General features: G+C 40.9%; 1 protein-coding gene across 8 annotated transcripts in view; it reads left to right on the top strand.

Annotated features, from left to right (window-relative positions):
- BMX (BMX non-receptor tyrosine kinase) overlaps positions 1 to 20,462 on the top strand; it is a 48,915-nt gene that overhangs the window by 27,593 nt on the left and 860 nt on the right. For 4 of the 8 annotated variants that reach the window (XM_022562712.2, XM_022562710.2, XM_022562709.2 and 1 more), the window contains 7 exons: positions 1,052 to 1,179; positions 4,873 to 4,947; positions 5,675 to 5,846; positions 10,401 to 10,617; positions 11,504 to 11,568; positions 14,271 to 14,389; positions 17,046 to 17,203. In XM_022562712.2, coding sequence (XP_022418420.1) covers positions 1,052 to 1,179; positions 4,873 to 4,947; positions 5,675 to 5,846; positions 10,401 to 10,617; positions 11,504 to 11,568; positions 14,271 to 14,389; positions 17,046 to 17,203 — 934 coding nt within the window. Of the gene's footprint in view, positions 1 to 1,051; positions 1,180 to 4,872; positions 4,948 to 5,674; positions 5,847 to 9,282; positions 9,470 to 10,400; positions 10,618 to 11,503; positions 11,569 to 14,270; positions 14,390 to 17,045; positions 17,204 to 20,462 lie in introns of those variants that run through there. The other 4 variants (XM_022562714.3, XM_022562713.2, XM_089904758.1 and 1 more) reach the window with 4 other exon arrangements.

Raw genomic sequence — 20,462 nt, 5'->3', positions numbered from 1 at the left:
CTCTATGGCCCTCAGGGCCTCCAGTTTCAGCCAAACCTGATGTCAGAAGTCCTCTTAGTTAAGCTTCTTGACACCAGATTCATTTTTGAAGGTGGCTACATAGAAAAAAAAATCAGCAAATAGATGAGGAATCAAATGAAAAGAATCCCAATGAAAGACTACAGAAGCCTTCTTTAATGAAACACCATCATTCGGCTGGAGTGAATGTGATGCTCAGACCAAGAGCCAATGAGCCATATGCAACAAGAAAGCATCCTTTCTCCTTTTTATAACTGTAATTCTAACGAGGCTGACATTACAGCAACAAGAATATATTAACAGTTTCTTATGTGCCAAGCATAGTGCAACTGATATATACATACTCTCATCTGAGCTTTACAACAACTGGATGAGGTAGCTAGCCAGCAATAGAAATGTACTCAAAGCCCAGTTCTTGACCGCTACGCTAGACTCTAACATCTAAGACAGGCATATCATTCCTGGTTAGCCTAAATCAACGTGCATCAATTCACCACTATTTTCTACAAGTAGAGCAACAGAAAAAAAAAAAAAGTTTTATGGGAAAAAGGCACAAGTTCGCATGAGGAATTTCAGGCTATTCCCACCAACTCCAACCTGTACACTCCACTCCCAAAAGAGCTTCCCATCCACAGCCTAATGACCTTTGCCTCCCACCTTTTAATCTCCATTACTATCCTAAAAGAGAATTAATGTTCAGAATAATGATCCTGAAAACTGCAGGGCTCTCAATCACCAAAGGAAGATGCCGGCTTTATACTTACTAAAGGAAGAACGGTACAGAAAGGGGGAGTTTTATTATAGATGAATTCTGTATGAGCACAAAGGATCCACTGAGTTCAGAGAGGAGCCCTCTTCCATACTTATGGATTATCGTGGACACCTCCAGAAAAACACTAGATGTCAAGACTCAGAAGCCACCTCTGACTTCCCTTTCTAAACTTTGCAAATGCACATAAAATGATTTAACCATTATGTAATCGAGCTTCACTTGTTTATTAAAAACATTCTAACATTCTTTCTTCCTTACTAGTGATAAAAAAGGAACCGTCAAACATTACCATGTGCATACAGATGCCGAGAACAAATTGTACCTGGCAGAAAACTACTGTTTTGATTCCATTCCAAAGCTTATTCACTATCATCAACACAATTCAGCAGGTAACTTGGTTCAGTTTTTCTTTCACGGGTCCTTGCTGATAAATATAAATTTTCTTGGATATCGCTGACCCTCCTAATACTCTTTTTTTTTTAATTGAAGTATAGTTGATTTACAATGTTTTAGGTGTACAGCAAAGTGATTCAGATATATATAATATATATACATCCTTTTTCAGATTCTTTTCCATTATAGGTTATTACAAGATATGAGTGTAGTTCCCTGTGCTGTACAGTAGGTCCTTGTTGTTTATCATTTTATATACAGTAGTGTGTGTATCTGTTCATCCCAAACTCCTGATTTATCCCTCCCCCCACTCCTAATACTCTTAATTATATAAGGAATCATGAAAGTAGGGGAAATGCTCTCAAGCCCTATGGCTGTTGTGATTTTTAACCTACATCTCCTGGAATATAACATTATACACTCTATAACGCCAGGAAAAATGAAGTTCAGTGACTTCAGTGACTTAGAAGTAGAGATTCTCTTTATAAAAATATTTGCAGTTCTTTTTCTGCCTACAGAAGTAAGATGACTGCAAAATTCAAGCAATATAGAAATGTGCATCATCGGAGAGATAACCTTCATGGACAAGCTGGTGTCTATTTTGACAGAATTTTTTTCTATGCTGACACTAACATCTATTATTCATTATATATATGCATATATATAATATATATGTATGTACACACATTATATGTTTACAGATATGAGATCATTCTATACATACTACTTTTCAGCCTGCCTTCTTTACTCTGCATGTCTTAGAAGTCTTTCCATGCACATGTGTATAGCTCACTCTGATCTGTTTAATGGAAATCTATTGTAGAATTACTCCGTAATTCATTCACCGAACCGTATACTGATTAGCAGTTGGATCATGTACAATATTTTCACATAACAATGGCTGTTTCATGCAAACATAGCTCTGTGTACCTGTATGAGCGTCTCTGTAGCCAAATTCCCTAAAAGTGGAATTTGAGATAATGGTTAAGAATGTTTAAAATTCAGACACTGTCAAATGCTATTCAGAAATGTACGCTCCCACTAACAGCAACACTTCATCCTCACTGACCCTGGGTGCTATCACTCTTTTTAAATTTTGCCTAATTGACTGATACAAATAGTATAAAATAATATAAAAATATATAGAAATCCCTTGTAATGGAAGTATTAACTAACCTTATTGTGGCAATCATTTTGCACTGTACACATGTATCAAATCATCACAGTTGTACACCTTAAGAGTTACCTATGTTATATGTCAATAAAATCTCAATAAACCTAAAAAAAATGAAATTTAAGAATCCACTCTAAATGTCTTATCTAGACTAGTTCCACTTACAGGCAGTGACTGGATGAATTTCCAACAGTTAGTAAAAGTAAGCTGTGGGATCAGCATCAAACTTGTGCAACTCTACCTGACCTGATCACAGGCACGTGGGTGAATTGCTCTTACTCCTGGTGTTGATTTTGGTTTTTATTTGTGTTTTTCCATGGTCCCAATTTCTTCAATTGTGTATTTTAACATGTAGCACCTGAAAAATACACTTTGGAAAAGGTGTTGTATAAATAGATGTCTCCAAGTGGAATGATTCCACTCCAGAGGATACACAAGAAATTCCCCAGGGGATTGGAAGAAACTACTAAAATGTTTATTTGATTTGTTTCTAAAATCTAATTCTCTTAAGTTTTCTATTTGTGAGTATATTTTATGATTCATATATTGTATCAACACAGCAGCAATTATATATACACATATTTTGGAGGAGTATGTTAATTTTTTTTTTTTTTTGCTAATTAAAGGTGCAGGATTTACAAGAGACCACTCATGTAAAAACTAGATAAGTAATAGAGAAAAAAGGAAGGAGAGAAACGGAACATGTGTGAGAGCTCCCAGGACTTGGAAAACATCACACATCTAAAGCAAGAAACATACATTTTTTTAAATGAGTTATTTTGAACCACTATAAATACTTTGATTATTTTAACCCAGCTTTACCATAACTCCATGTAAACAATTAAAATGACTTGACCGTTAAATGCAATTTAGGAATAAGCTCATTTTTAATTTTTTTTATTTTTATTTTTGCGGTATGTGGGCCTCTCACTGTTGGGGCCTCTCCCGCTGCGGAGCACAGGCTCCGGACGCGCAGCCCCAGCGGCCATGGCTCACACACCCAGCCGCTCCGGGGCATGTGGGATCCTCCCGGACCGGGGCACGAACCCGTGTCCCCTGCATCGGCAGGTGGACTCTCAACCACTGCGCCACCAGGGAAGCCCAAGCTCATTTAAAAAAAAAAAAAAAAATTCAAGTGGTTTACTTATCTTGTACCCTTGTGTACTGTTTGGATTTGTTTTTTTTAACCAAATGTATGTGCTGTGTGTATAATACTTAAATACGGGACTATAAAAAGATAGCAAAATACCTGAATAGCCATTTTTCCAAAGAGGATATACAGATGGCCAAAAGACATATGAAAAGATGCTCAAGGTGAGTACTCATCAGAGAAATGCAAATCCAAGCCACAGTGAGCTATCACCTCACACCTGTCAGAATAGCTACCATCAAAAAGTCCACAAATAACAAACGTTAACAAGGATGTGCAAAAAAGGGAACCCTAGTACGCTATTGGTGGGAATGTAAATTGGTGCAGCCACTATGGAAAACAGCATGGAGGTTCCTCAAAAAACTCAACATAGCACTGCCGTATGACCCAGCAATCCCACTCCTGGGTATATATCTGAAGAAAATGAAAACACTAATTTGAAAAGATATATGCACCCCATGTTCACAGCAGCATTATCTACAATAGCCAAGATATGGAAACAACCTAAGTGTCCATCAACAGATGAATGGATAAAGAAGATGTGGTATATGTATATACAATGGCATATTACTCAGCAATAAAAAATAATGAAATTCTGCCATTTGTAACAACTGGGTAGACCTAGAGGGTTTATGCTTAGTGAAATAAGTCAGTGAAATAAGACTTATATGTGGAATCTAAAAAATAAAACGAATGAATACAACTAAACAGAAACATACTCGCAGATAAAGAGAACAAATTAGTGGCTACCAGTGGGGAGAGGGAAGGGGGGAGGGACAAGATAGAGACAGGGGATTAAGAGATACAAACTACTATGTCTAAAATAAATAAGCAACAAGTATATATTGTACAGCACAGGGGAAAAGAGCCATTATTTTGTGATAATTTTAAGTGGAGTATAATCTATAAAAATATTGAATCACTGTGCTGTACACCTGAAACTAATAAAATACTGTAAATCAACTATACTTCAATTTAAAAAAATAGTTGATGGCTAGCTACAAATGCAATAAAAGAATTAAAACAAGAAAAGCTAGCAAAATAAAAATGAGACACTTTTTAAAATAAAAGATTCCATCAAGCAACTAACTTTGATGAGATTTTTAAAAAATCACATGAAGTATTGATAGCTTTTACTCTTTGAATTTTTGCTTTACATAGAACTAGTTAGTCAAGTCAAGCAAATTAATGTAACTACAGGATGAAAATGGTTAGAATGGAGTCTCTCTCTGCATGACAACATCATGAACTCTGTGCTTTTTCAGCTGCTCTAGAGAGAGCATAAGCAGAGGTGCGAACCAATGTAAGGTAGTGTGATGTGATATAATGTCATCATGTGATGATGTGAAGCTGATTCCATTGCAGGCATGATCACACGACTCCGCCACCCTGTGTCAACGAAGGCCAACAAAGTTCCCATCTCCGTGTCCTTGGGAAGTGGTATGGACATGCCCTTGGGTTCTTATACTCCATTTCCTACCATTTTTCATTTTAAATATATATATATATATATATATATATATATATATATGTGGTTAATTTACTGGAAAAAAAAAGATGGAAGACAGGGAGGAGATCCCTATTCAGCTTGTGTCAGGGAGGGCTTCAGCTCTAATATATTCATTCATTTTCTTATACAAACTGAAACCTTTTCTGTCCTCCCAACCTAACTCTGTAATCTCCCCAGCATTACCAAAAAGACTGACCCAGTCATCAGCCTCTAGAACCCCACTGCCTGTCCTTTCTTCTTCTGGGATTCTCTGCCTGCTCAGGGGAGCCAGTTTGCAACCTGGATCACAGCTTAATTTATTTTATAAGAAAATGTAATGATATTTTACTAAGCTAAGGGCACTGAGCACATTTTGACACCAAGTCTTTCCAAGACGCCTCTGGTTGGCAAAGGTTTTTTCACTCTAACTTTTCTTGTCAATAATTGTAGGTGCTTCAGGAACAATACTGTTCTGGTGACATTATCATGTGGTCTAATAGATCATAAGACCATATCACTAAGGATTTTCTTTTTAAGTGATCAACTTAAAATTAAAAGGTCTTGCTGTTCTTCATATTGTCAGTGTTAAACTCTCATTGGAGAGGGAACCACTTGGGAAGCTGTTAGCCCCAAAGCCTTCTATTCTCATCCTAAAGAGGGTCTGTCTTACCTTATTAGGAATCTGGGAACTGAAAAGAGAAGAGATTACCCTGTTGGAGGAGCTGGGAAGTGGCCAGTTTGGAGTGGTCCACCTGGGCAAGTGGAAGGGGCAGTATGATGTTGCTGTTAAGATGATCAAGGAGGGCTCCATGTCAGAAGATGAATTCTTCCAGGAGGCCCAGACCATGATGTAAGTTTCTCCTGAGGAATGGTGGTTTACCCTCACCATGAGGGGACATTCATGCTAACGGATCTGTCCCTAACATTTGCAAGGCCTGAATCAAGAGTCCACATAGCATAGAACATATAACGGAATATTACTCAGTCATAAAAAAGAATGGAATAATACGATTTGCAGCAACATGGATGGACCTAGAGATGATCATACTAAGTGAACACAGACAAAGACAAATATCATATGATATCCCTTTTATGTGGAATCTAAAATATGACGCAAATGAACTTATTTACAAAACAGAAATAGACTCAGACGTAGAAAACCAACTTATGGTTACCGAAGGGGAGAGGTCAGGGGAGGGATAGATTAGGAGTTTGGGATTAACATCTACACACCACTGTATATAAGTAGATACGCAACGAGGACCTACTGTACAGCACAGGGAACTGTATTCAGTATCTTGTAATAGCCTGTAAGGAAAAGACTGTGAAAAAGAGTGTGTGTGTGTCTGTGTGTGTGTATCTGAATCACTTTGCTGTGCACCTGAAACTAACACAACATCGTAAATCAACTATACTTTAATTTAAAAATGCACCATTTTTCAACAGGAAAAAAGGAATCCACAGATCACAGATACAAATATTTAGAAGTTATAAGTCAATTGAACACACCATTACACAAAATTGGTTCTATGCGTCTCCTCTGACAAGTATACCTTCACAACAACCTGAAAGGTCGTATTCAAATTTAGAATTCTCAAGGCTCTTTAGAGAAGTCAGCCTCTGGACCATGCTCCCCACCCACCGCAAAACTCCACCTCTCCCCTTTCTCTTCCCACCCCCAGCCCCATCCTGTACTCAGTGCCTATATGCAGACATAGCATTCAGTACATCCGAGCTCCCTCTGTGTCTCCCACGAGCAACTATCTCGGCTAGGCGTAGGCACACCAATAGCATGGTTCACTCTTGGGGAGATAGACCAGGAAGAGTCTGCAAAGGTCCTGGAAGAGGCCTCAGTACTTTGTGGGCAGGGGATTCCAGAGTCCTGGTACCCCAAGAGTGATAAAGAGATACACTGGTTCTGAGTGGACATGTCTCCTTAGCCCTCTGGCCTCTTTGTCCTGTGGGGAGGGATGCGGTGGAATGAGGAACAGAGTGGGGCCCTGTAAAGCACATGCCCAAGGGCATGAGCTTCTAGTGGCCAGGACTAAGGCACTACTGAAAACTAACGCCCTACAACAATATCCCAACACAGTGTGGTACAAGTCCTGTTCTCACCCTACTTCTTTCCTCATCTGATAAATGAAGATACCCTTGCTAATGGACCTCAGCTCCAAGCGCAGCTCTCAACCCTTGGCAATTCATATGTGTTCTCTCTCCCTCTCTCCCCCTCTCCCCCTCTCCCTCTCTCATGTAAGTACAAAGAACTCTTTTAATGATTATACCTCTTGTCAACACGGTGAATCAGACTTTGAAGGGTGACCAACCATCCATTTTTGCCTGGGACTTTCCTGGTTTCAGCACTGAAAGTCCCACATCCTGGGAAACCCCTCAGTCCCAGGCAAACTGGGACAGTGAGCTGGCCATCCTACTCTAAGGAACGAATCAGCATGGTATGAGAAACAATGCTATAGCAGGCCTTTGGTCAAAGACACTTGAAACCATAAAGCCTAGCCTGCTACAGAGGAATAACATTTTTAAAAAATTTACTTAAACACTTATATACAGTGTTTACAGGCATCTGAGTGCTTTATAAACATTAATGCATTCAATCCTCATAAGAAGGCTATGAGGGATGTACCATTGTTGTCTTTGCTAGGAAAACATTGTTGTGTTTGGTAGGAAACTAAAGCACAGAAATGTTAAATAACTAGCCCAAGGTCACCAAGCTAGTAAAAGTGGCAGAGCAGAGATGCAAACCCAGCAGACCTTCCAGTGTCCATTTCCTTAGTCATTCTTTTATGAAGACCAAAAGTACCCGGAGAGTCAGAATAACCACTTCTACTGCAATTGCCGAATTGTTTGGAAGCAGAGGTACTATGCAAACAGAAGCCTTTGGCTGGAGCTGGCTTCATGGGCACACAACCTGCACAGTGTCGAGGGCTCCTGCACTTAGAAGGGCTCCGCGCTTGGTTTAATGCTGTGCTGTCACCATTGAAATTCTTAATAATTCTTACACAAGGATCCCTGCATTTTCACTTTGCACTGATCCCTGCAAATTATGTAGTTCATCCTATCTCTGGCAATTGTACTGTCATAAAACGGGGAAAGGGGTCCTTGATGTCAGAACAGAAAAATCCGACAGAAACTCCCTTAGGGTCATGGTGTAACCCCTGTGTCATGGTGTAACTTTAAAAGATATTTTTTTGCTATTAGAGAGCTGGTAATCCTACAGAATCCTAAAAAGTCATCAACAAATCACCTAGTCATAGAGAACGAGTCCAAACTGTATCATCAGGGGAAACTGTTAAATCTCAAATGTAACGGTCAAACGGAGGCCTGAAATGTGGGAGGTGTCAGTTGACATGGTATTCCTACCATGTGCCCCCTGGGCAGTGACTGAATTTGCTCAAGGAACACCTTTTATTGGGTGATAGACCTTGGTCCCACCACAAGCCTTCCCTTTGAAGGGAGCAATGCAGGTCCCTAACACTGCTCAAATATGCATAACCCAGCCTTGAGTAACATGATAACACATGTCCCTATAGTTAAACTAAGGAGGAAAAAAATAACTGAATATTTAATGAATCCTCATCTGTTAAAAAAATTGTCAAGTTGACATGTTAAATTTAATTTACTTTACACATCTGAACATTAAAGAATCATCCTGTAATGCTCACCATCATTAATTTTTAGAGAAATGCAAATCAAAACTATGAGGTACCACCCCACACGAGTCAGAATGGCCATTACCAAAAAAATCTACAAATAACAAATGCTGGAGAGGGTGTGGAGAAAAGGGAACCCTCCTACACTGTTGGTGGGAATGTAAGTTGGTGCAGCCACTATGGAAAACAGTACGCAGGTTCCTCAAAAAACTAAAAATAGAGCTACCATATGACCCAGCAATCCCACTCCTGGGCATCTACCCTGAGAAAACCATAATTGGAAAAGATACCTGCACCTCTATGTTCATAGCAGGACTATTTTTTTATTGGGGTACAGTTGCTTTACAATGTTCTCTTAGTTTCTGCTGTACAGCAAAGTCAATCAGTTATACATATACATATAGTCCCTCCTTTTTAGGTTGCCTTCCAATTTAGGTCACCACAGAGCACTGAGTAGAGTTCCCTGTGCTATACAGTAGGTTCTCATTAGTTACCTATTTTATATACAGTAGTGTATATATGTCAGTCCCAATCTCCCAATTCATCCCACCCCCCCTTCCCCCCTGGAAACCACAAGTTTGTTTTCTACATCTGCGACTCTCTTTCTGCTTTGCAAATAAGTTCATCTATAGCAGCACTGTTTACAATAGCCAAGACATGGAAGCAACCGAAGTGTCCATCGACAGCAGAATGGATAAAGAAGATGTGGAACATATATACAATGGACTATTACTCAGCCATAAAAAAGAACGAAATAACGCCATTTGCAGCAACATGGATGGCCCGAGAGATTATCATACTAAGTGAAGTAAGTCAGACAGAGAAAGACAAATACCATATGATATCACTTAGACGTGGAATCTAAAATATGACACAAATGAACTTATCTACAAAACAGAAACAGACTCACAGACATAGAGAACAGACTTGTGGTTGCCAAGGGGAAGCGGGGTGGGAGAGGGATGGAGTGGGAGTTTGGCGTTAGCAGATGCAAATTATTATATAGAGAATGGATAAACAACAAGGTCCTATTGTATAGCACAGGAAACTATATTCAATATCCTGTAATAAACCATAATGGAAAAGAAAAAAAAGAAGCATCCTGTAAATTGATAATAGATCAATTACATAAGGACTAGTTGATGAACATCATAATAGCTGTCATGACCTACTAGAAGTGCTAGGTCACGTGGTTATTCTTTTCTAAGTTTATCATCAAAAAAATAACGTCACAATAATGCAAAATGAAATTTTTTTAAAAAGAAAGGAAAATCAGAACTAATCTCACTTCTCTAACATGGAAACTATTTTCATTTACCTACACCCTTCATATTCTATTTTTTTAAATGAAATGTTTAGACATAAAAGTTGGATGCTTTAAAATGGAAGTGACTTCTCCTAGGGTATAGCTTCCTCCAAATCAGCCATGGAGTTCTCAAGATGCCACGAGACTAAGCAGGATTTCTGAGGCAACAGACCACTGCTACCCTGATTCTCTGTAGCAAAGTTGAACAAGCACCCAGAACAGCTTAACGGCTGCTGCGGTTGTCAATATCCAAGGGGAGGCAGCATTTTTCTGCTTCCAAAGGCTAATGCTCCCAGAATCAGACCCTTCCTCCATTCTACTAGAAGGGGGGAAATTAAAACACACAAAAATCTGACAGTGATTCTTTTTCAGGACATCTGGAAAATGCAGTATGGAAATTGAGTATTGAACTTTGAACATCTGTTGTTTCCAGGAAACTCAACCATCCCAAGCTGGTGAAATTCTATGGAGTGTGTTCAAAGAGATACCCTATATACATAGTGACTGAATATATAACCAATGGCTGCTTGCTGAGTTACCTGAAGAGTCATGGAAAAAGACTTGAGCCCTCCCAGCTCTTAGAAATGTGCTATGATGTTTGTGAAGGCATGGCCTTCTTGGAGAGCCACCAGTTCATACACCGGGACTTGGTAAGGAAAGAAAGCTATCCCCAGCTCCCTCCTCCAGCGATGGGGCCACTGGGAGGGACGGCAAGGAGGGCATCTTCACTTATACTTTGCTCACTTGTGACATGCTTAAGCGCATGACATTTTTGTAATCAAAATCACAATTTCACAATAAAATACTTGAAGTATAGAAAGAGTAGAAGTAGCCATCAAGATCTATGTAGTTAGGTTGCGGTATAAAGGAAAACAGATGGAAAGGAAAGACTTTGGTCACTTTACTGTTTCCCAGAACCATTTAACCCAAGGTTACCTTTACTCCAGGAAGGGTTTAGTGCTAAAGGAGTTGTTCAGTACCGTAACCAAAAATACAAGAAATGAAATTTGTGTGTGTCTTTGGGTCAGGGTGGGCATGGAGAGTGTTCTGCTTGGTTTGCAGTGGTATCGATTGATCTTTAAGATTTTCTTGTGCTGAACAGCAAACCTGCCATGCACACTAGGCCAGTGTATGTGGGGTTCCCAGCGCAGCAGTTATGCCTTCAAAGCTCCTGTTAATGCACGGTGCCCTAGCAGTGTGGAGAGGGAACCCCTAGACATGATTTTTGCCTTCTCATTGATGAGCTCATGTTCTGTGTTTAATGTCTAATACCTTTCGTGCTGTTTGACAAGGATGGATGCTTGAGGCAAAATACTTATGGGAGCACATTTTCATTCTGAAAAATGGAAAATTGCGAAGGAAAAAAGACAACTCCTATACTCTAGATATTTCCTTTGAAATAGAGCATTTGGGGTTGTGATAGGCAATCTTCGATTTTGCTGAGAATTCTGCCAAAGAAAAGGAAAATGTCTGATTTTGATGCCAGGGGATTCTTGGTCATCTTTACTACTTGGTGATTTTGCTTTCCCTCTAAAGGCTGCTCGGAACTGCTTGGTGGACAGTGACCTCTCTGTGAAGGTTTCTGACTTTGGGATGACGCGGTAAGCCAGTTCCCACAGGGCAGCCAATGCAACAGGGGTTTCCATTCACATCAAAATGCGGATATAGAACCTGCTCTCAATCAGGGGCTTAGAAACCGGGATCCCCTCCCCCATTCTACCTCTGCCCACCTCATTTCTCCACCCATAAGATGGGATTGTTCTTCAGAAATTGCCCCAAGTCCTTTTTAGTTCTTTCAACACCTTGATAAATATTTCCTAAACTTAAGAATAAATTCCATGAAAATCTTAAATATTCAAATATAACATGTTACAGCCAGAAATACAACCCAGAAAAGTTTTAAAAGCCTTGATTGAGTGAGTGTGTGTGTGTATTGTGGCTCCTTTACCCCTTCTGGTTGTTTCCTCTTAACACTATATGTTCAAATGGACAGGGCATTAACATTAGGACAATTTTCCTTGCCATTTTATTAAATTTCCTGTATCAGGTAAGGCAGTAGACTCAGAATCCCTTGGTGAGCACTCTAGCAACACTTCAGGATTTGAGAAGTTAGTTTGAGTATGATAGCAGTTTAACAAGAGTCTTCCATTTCCTGAATTCTGAATCCTTCTACTATGTAAGCCTCAGAGTCAATTTTCATGGTTTTACATAGGAAATGAAGACATACATGGTAGCCTTTCCATTCAACAAACATTTATTGAGTGCCTACGCAATGCCTGGGCCTTATGAGAGATACTGAAATGTATGGGATACTCCCTGCCCTCAAACTGCCCATGGTTTAGTCTACAGGGCAAGTAGATGTCCCTGCCATTGAGACAAAATACAGCTATAAAGTTGTGCCCACTCAACATAAACTCATGTCATTCTGAGGAGAGATAACGCAGTTTCAAAGCGATCTGAAGAGGTGACGAAAGCCAGCTCTATGTTTTGCCAGCATGGCCCTAAGGAAGATCTATTTTTTTTTAAGTCTTCTCCAAATTTCATTAGAGAAGCTGCTCCTCTTCTGGGACCCCTCAGTGTTGCCAGGGTGTCCCTTTAGCTGCGTGCTCCCTGCCACCCTCCTCTGACCATGCACTTCCTCTCCGACGCCCACACTCCGAATGTGTAGCTCGCCTGAGCGCAAGAGAAAAAGCTGCTCACAGCTGCTCAGGACAGGGAGAGGCTCCCAGGCCGAGGGAGCTGATCCCACTTTGTTCTCAAAGCAGAAATATGGGCTGTTACGCCAGCGTCCAGGGAATATACTGTCAAGTTCTTTGTAACTTAGGAAAAGGGGGCTGCGCGTCTTGCTCTAAATAAGGGATCCTGGAGGCCATGCACCAGGCCCTGTTGGTCATGAAGCTCTGGGGTCACATTAGTCAGATGCCTGTGATTGAACTTGGTCCTGATGATTTGAAGGAAGGTTTAGGTCGTGAGCAGAGCCCAGTCAGGGGTGTCAGGGTTGTTTCTGAGTGTCTGGTGGTATCTGAGGAGCTGAGGCGGCTTGGGAGGGAAGTATGGGAGGTGCTATATGTAATCTCATGGAAGCATTATTTATTATTACTATTATTAATATTTCCCAGAATGATTTGCCACACCAGCTTTTTCAGCTATTTTAAAGTACAATAAACATCTCTAACACATTTTTGTGTGTGAAGTTTTCCTATAAATTATATACAAAGTTTCAGTCTCCATCATTTTCATTTTTCTATTTTCTTGAGTTAGTAGTCATTATTTATGGTTTTTGTGGGCTTCTCCTTGATTAATTGTACAAATAATATATGCTTATTGTAAGAAATACAGCAATAGTGTATAAAGCAAAAAGTAGAATCTACCCCCCCACCACCCATTCCCCTTATTTTCAGCACTAGGAGTAACTATGGCTGACACATTCAGTGGATGTCCTTTCAAACCTGATTCCTAAGTGTACCCAATCATATACACAAATATGGACATTTACTGTTTGTCCCCACAAAAACGGAATCACATTACCTATACATGCTTTTGCACTAACCATAAACCATAGGCATCTTTTTATTTTGGTCAGTGTAGAGTGATCTCTTTTTTCATGGCTGCATACTATTCTATTAATGTGCCATATTATATTTAATCACTCCTCAGCCTGGGGACATTGAGGTTGATTGCATTTTTATCATTATTATAAACAAAAGTGTACTGCATATCTTGAGCATATATTTTTATGGTCTTGATAACTTCATAGGATATTATTGCTGTCCATCATTGTTTACAATAGCAAAAGATTAGAAGTAAGTTACACGGTTAAACAAATTACGTTAATCCGTAAGAAGGAAGGCTAGTCAGCCTTTAAACATGATGCTGTAGGAGAATGTAACCATGGGGAAAATGTTCTTGATATGCCCTTAAAGGAAAAATAAAAGCAAACCTCAATACAACAGAAACCCAATTTTGTTCAAAGTATATATAGAAAAAAAGATTGGAAAGTACAAGCAAAAATGTATCTTGAGTGGTAGCATGACAGGTTATCTTTGGGGTGGGATTCGGAGTGATTTTACTTTTACTTGTTTGTGTATCTTTCTATTCACCAAATATTTTGCATTCAGATTTTGCTATTTTCAAAGTTAGAGATCATTTTTTTAAATGCTTACAAGTCATAAGCAGCCTCTAGCTAAGCTCACACACTGAAAGGAAGCAAAAGGTCTGGAAAACCAAGGCCCTCCGCTGAGACTGGACGGCTGTATGTCCTGCATACTTGGCTGAAGGGCTGTGTTGATGTTTTCCTCTGCAGGTATGTTCTTGATGACCAGTATGTCAGTTCGGTAGGAACAAAGTTTCCCGTCAAGTGGTCAGCCCCAGAGGTGTTTCACTACTTCAAATACAGCAGCAAGTCAGACGTATGGGCGTTCGGTAAGAATGTGGCCACGTGGGACCCACCCCCATTGCATAAGCTGGCTTCCACAACAGGAAACCACAAGAGCAGCAACATCCATTTTCAGCAAAAGCTCTGGGCACTTACAAAATTACACGTATGGCTAGAGACAAGCAAGGGACTGAAGAAGGTGATGGTGACCCTTTCTTGTGCTGGTGTTAGGATGTCTGCCACGTATTGTATAATTGGCATCCTGCTAGCACCTTCTCATAAAATCAAAAGGGATAAAAGCTTTCCCACTGAAGATTTCAGTTTTCAAAAAGGAGTCACCGAAAACTAAAACCCAGTTTGCATGAGGTACAAAACGGTGAAGGGCTTAAAATGAAGTCATCGACTTTCTGCACGGAAGCGGGGTGATAATCATTCCCTTCTGAATTGACCAGTTTGGGGGCCATGCCTGGTGTAAATACCAAACATGACTCAGCACTTCCTTTGGCCCATTCCAACTTCAACTAGTGTCCCTGTTAAAATTCATCATTTAGGTCAGGGGTCACCAGACCATGGCGCAGGACCAATTCCAGTGGCCTGTTTCTGTAAGGAAAGTTTGATCGGAGCACAGCCAGGTCCTTTGTACATATGGTTTATGTATTGTCTGTGGTTGCTTTTGTGCTTGCAACAGTAGCTGTCACAGAGGCTGCATGACCCTCAAAGCCTAGAAAACTTACTTTGTGGCCCTTTATAGAAAGAGTATGCTGACCCCTATTTTATTGAAAGATCTATATTGAAATTTAGTAAACGTAATTAGACAACAGAGACAATTCTTAAATTGTGATTCTGTATATTTTCTGGTATTTTTCTACATTGGGAGGAATGTCAGGCTTGTTTAAAATCACTGTCAGATGAGCCCAGGATAAATATTCCAAATTATCATAAGGCTATGGAATCTATTAAATACAACTGAGAACTATTTCATGCCTGTCTGAGTCCATAAGCACAATTTGACTTTCTACATGACAGCCTAAAGAAAGGAAAATGTAGTTAGCTGTTTAGTTTTCTATGTGACAATTGTTAAAAATAATTATTCCTTTTGTAAAATTGGTACTGTTCATTGTAAAAAAATATAATAATCCAATGTATACAGAAAAAGGAAAAACCACAGAGAGCATTTTGGTGAATACTTGATGTCATTTTGTGCTGATGAACTTGTCAGAATTAGTTTCAATCTCTTTGTGTCAAATGATATGCCTTATGAGAGATATTTTTAAAAATCGGTATCCTTACTCCATAGTCACAGCTGGGTTTTGACCAAAACATTGCATTACTCAGGTCGACTGCTTACCTTATGTGCCAGAATTTGGCTCCAAATATTTCCTGGCTGTTTCCAAGAACTAAATTCATTCTTAAATAATCTGTCCCCAGTGAAGATACTCAAAATAAACCAGGACCTCTGAAAGCAATTCTCAAAGAGGAGTCCCACAGATATTTTAAGCAATGATATTATTCTTGAGATAAGTGGTTAGCCTTCCAAAGAGACAATTGTGAAAGGGGCCACACGTTTTTGGATGGTTGTTTTAGAATATTTGTTTAAAAAAAACCCACAGCCACCATAACTTGTAACATTGCCTTACTGTAAATATTTTACAAAAAAATCTGTAGCCCTAAAAGTCAAAGAAGTTTTGAAGTTAGTACTTCAGTTATGATTCTAGAACAATTTTCTCCCTTCTTACATATTTCTAGTTTTCCAAGCTTTTGAAGCTGGCTGAGTGCTGGAATTCTCTGGCTTGGCCAGTACATCACAATGGCCACCATTTAGAGAGCATTTAAAATGTCTCCAGTGCCCTTCTAAATGCTCCGCGTGTTTTATCCTATTCAATCCTCTTGACAACTCTGTGATGTGCAGATATCCGCATATTACAGAAGGCAAGCAGAGCTGAGAAGGACTAAGAAAGTCGCCCAGCCTGTAAATGGCAAACCTGGGCCTCGAAAGGCACGTCTGACTGGCCCCAAATGCAACCCTCTTGACCACCATGACCAGAACTCGGTTTCTTAACCTGGAGTCCACCATACACTGGATACTTCCAGAAAATACCCTGTGAACTTCCAGACAAGGAGCCCGAAAACGCTGTGCATTCACTTCCCCCAGGAAAAGCTAATGATTTTAATCACATCTTTGAAAGGACACCTGACCCACAAAGTATTCTAGAACACTGTGGCAATAGAAAAGGAGGAGCGTTGTCCATGATTTTATCTTAAATTTCCACCAAAAGGTAATTTGATGGTGCAGTGAAACTGTTGCCAAGGCAGAGAGAAAGGGCGAAGACTCCCATCCATTACTCCTAAGAGCTGGAGCTGGGGGTTGTCACTGTGGGTTGCCAGGCCTCAGCCGCCTCTCTGAAGCAGCCCAAGGGCCTTGACCCCATGGAGCTCCCCCTGCAGCTGCCCTGGCCGGTTCCCCGTTTCCCGGCAAGAACGGGCGTCCGGGTCTCGGAACAGGGAGAAGAGAGCCTGGGCTCCGGAAGCTATGGTCCAGGCCCGCCCTCCCTACCCCGTCCTCCATGCTTGGACTCATCCCCCAGGGATCCCGGCTCTGACCCAGAGCCTTCCTGACTTAGCGTGTGAAGCTCGTTCGACAAACTGTACCTCTTGACGCTGGCTCTCTCTCCTCTGTCCGCCGCCGCCCTCCCCATGGTGCAGGGATCCTGATGTGGGAAGTGTTCAGCCTGGGGAAGCAGCCCTATGACTTGTACGACAACTCGCAGGTGGTCATGAAGGTCTCCCAGGGCCACCGGCTCTACCGGCCCCAGCTGGCATGGGACACAGTCTACCAGGTCATGCACAGCTGCTGGCACGAGGCGAGTGATCCACTGGCGGGAGCGGGCAGGCGCCGGGCGCATCCGGGCCGGTGGCTGCGTCACCGCCGGAAGAAGCGTTTTTGAGGCGGGGGCGGGGTGGGGGTGGGAGCACCTGCTACAGAGCAGGTGGAAATGGCCCTGGGCCCCTTCCCTCAGGTGTTTGTGATCTGAAACCAGCACTGTAGGCGCCAACAACTTAACAAACAACTTATATCAGCAGTGTTCTAAGGACTTTACGAATATTAACTCATTTATTCAACAGGAAACACACTGAGTAGGTACTCTTATCATGGCTAAACGAACAGAAGTGGAAACAGAGACCCAGAGAGGTTAAGTGACTCGCCCAAGCTCACACAGCTAGTAAGAGGCAGGCTGGCTAGTGTCAGAGGCCCTGTTCTCAACAACACTAGAGGGTCTCTCCTCAAGGAGAAAACGTGTAACAGAGAACAAATAACACGTGTAGAGAGCACAGAATGGACAGCAGTCTGTTCTCCCTTCCCCTGTCTCCCAAGTGCTGAATAAAAGCCTTCCATGCAGGGAGAGAATAAGAGTATCTTTTTTTGTGGGACTGAAAACAGCAAATAGCTTATAATTATATGTGCAAATTAGAAACATAGACAAGTAAGTACAGGAAGGAAGAGCTCAGAGGACACAGGGAGCCCAGCTTCCAGAACGCATCATTATCTGAGCCAGGTCTGGAAAGCTCTACAGAGCTTCCCCAACTATGTGGGTGGAGACACAGTTCAAGGGTGTCCAGGTGAGAGCGACCAGCACAAGCACAGGTGGGGAGGCAGGAATGAGCACTGCGTGCTTGGCTGGAGCTGTGGTTGGAAGGGCTGGAAATGAGTTTGGAAGAGTACGTCTGGTCCAGATTCTGTAGGCTGAATGACAAGGAGAGGAGTGTGAGTTTGGCTTTCTATAGGCAACACGGAGCCCCTGAAGACATTTGCGAGTGATGTGATAATAGGAGACTTCTAAGAACATTCATCTAAGAGCCCGCAGCCCATAGTCATTATACGGCGTGGCCTCATTGACAAACGGGCCTAATGCTGCCGTCATGCGTTCACGCATTCATTCATTCACTCGAAAGAGGCAGATCAGTGTCGTGGTTAAGCATGTGGACTCTGGAGCCAGAATGCTAGCTCTGGGTTGAATGCTAGCTGTGGGACCTTGCATAAGCCTCCTAACATCTCTGTGCTTCACTATAAAATAGTACTTAACTGATAGGACTATTGTGTGGATTGAATGAGTTAATATTATAAAGTCCTTAGAACAGTGCCCGGTATACAGTAAGTGCTCTAAGTGGTTGTCGTTGTTGTTACATATTAATAGAGCAGCTGTGCGCCAGGCACTATGTGGGTGCTAGGAATAAATGACTGCACAGGATTTAAAGAGTTCCTCATCTCTTGTGTTGGAGCCTAGAATTCCACTTTGGAAGAGTTACTGACTGCATCACGTAACGTTTTATCTTTTAGTTTAAATTCTTCTTGGAACATGGGCACTTGGTGACTTCCCACCCAATGTCACTTGAAATACTATCTAAGGCTCCCCCACTCTTTTTTACCCCAAATGTAAAGGGGATGAGAGCCTTAGGCGGCACTAGAGGGTCAGACTGGGTCAGAGGAGGGTTAGAGACCTGGCACTGCCCACAACCAGGCAGACTCACTGCTGTCACCTGGCCGATGGAGAAGAGGAGCAGACAAGGGTGTTGAAGCTGGGACCCTCCCTGGCCCTCCCCACTCCAGCTCCTGGGAATGTGCCTGCACCGTCAGATGGACAGGGGGCCCTGAACAGGAAGGAACTGCCTTCTTCCTACAGTTGGTCCGTAAAAGTGTGAGAATTGGGGCAGAATCCATTGAGGGGGGGTTGCACGGGGGCAGTCCCCAGCTGAAGGTCCTGCTTATAGTGAGTGTTTTGTCGTTTAGTCTCCCTTCTTTTTGGTATTTTATTTCACAATTTTGGGGAGAAAATTCACAATTTTCATTAGATTCCAGTTTAGCTTTCCCGTATTTCTTTGTACAAAAATGAACATGTATGTATAGGTGTGTGGTTTTGTTTCCCTTTCTTTCTTACAAAAAAAAGAAAAGAGCATACAAATTCCTCTCCACAGGCATCGGCCCTCTAGCAACACAGACCATTGTTAAGCTTCTGAATTCCTGCCAATCTGATAGACGAGAAATGGCATTTTAGTGCAGTTTTCCTAGGTACATCTTTCATTATGAGTGAGGCATATTTTGAAGAGCATTTGTATATCTTTCTGAGAATTATATGTCATATCTTTTCCCTTTTTCTATAAGGTTTTTGTTCCTCCCACCTCAATTTTAAAGATCCCTTTAGAAATTCAGGAGATTAATACTGTACCTCTGACATAAATTGTAATTATTTTCTCCCAGTTTGTCACTTATCTTTGATTTAATTTATGATGTTCTTTGCCATGCAAAACTTTCTTTTAAAAAAAATACAGTTGACTACATCATTATTTGCTTCTTTTGCTTCTGGAAACTGAGTTATAGTTAGATAGGCTTTGCCACACCCAGATTGCAAAGGCGTTCACTCAGATTTTCCTCTAGTGCTTTCATGGTTTCATTCTTTTACATTTAAGTGTCTGATCTAGTCTGTTTGTTTTGGTATGTGGAATAAAAAGTATGGATCCAAAGATTTCGTTTTCTAAATGACTCCTCAGTTGTTGAGGCACCATTTATTAAAAGACTATGTTATCCCCAGCAATAACATTCTATCGAATGGTGTCAAAATACCCAGTAACAGGATAGTAAATTTGCATAGGTATTTGGATTCATTTTGGGACTTTCTCTTCTGTTCTCTGGTCTCTATTCATGTGTTAGCACTGTATTGTTTTAATTACAGAGACTTTATAACACTTTTTTTAATGTCTAATTTTTTGGATTTTTATTGGAGTATAGTGATTTACAGTGTTGTATTAGATTCTGCTGTATTTAACATGTTTTAATACTAGGTAGGCTAGCACCCCCTCATTGCTCATCTTTCTTTATAGTTTTCTTAGCTATTTTACATATTTAAAAATCCACAAACTAGATAATCAATTTGTTCAGCTTGAAGCCAGCTTCTTCATATTTTGGAGGAGACTGTATTTGGTTTGTATTTTAACTCAGGAAATTGACCATCTTTATGGTATTGGTGTGTCCTATTCAAGGACAAGCAATGTTTTCTTCTATGTGGTCAAGTCTACGTTTGTATTTTTCAGCGGCGTTTTAAAGTTTTCATTTGCGGGGGGTACATT

The sequence above is a fragment of the Delphinapterus leucas genome, chromosome X (genome assembly GCF_059928025.1).
Source record: "Delphinapterus leucas isolate spDelLeu-1000000601 "Yukka" chromosome X, BTC_Dleu_Yukka2, whole genome shotgun sequence".
Taxonomy (NCBI): domain Eukaryota; kingdom Metazoa; phylum Chordata; class Mammalia; order Artiodactyla; family Monodontidae; genus Delphinapterus; species Delphinapterus leucas.
The sequence above is the reverse complement of the archived record's forward strand: the minus strand, read 5'-3'. Positions and strand labels throughout refer to the sequence as shown.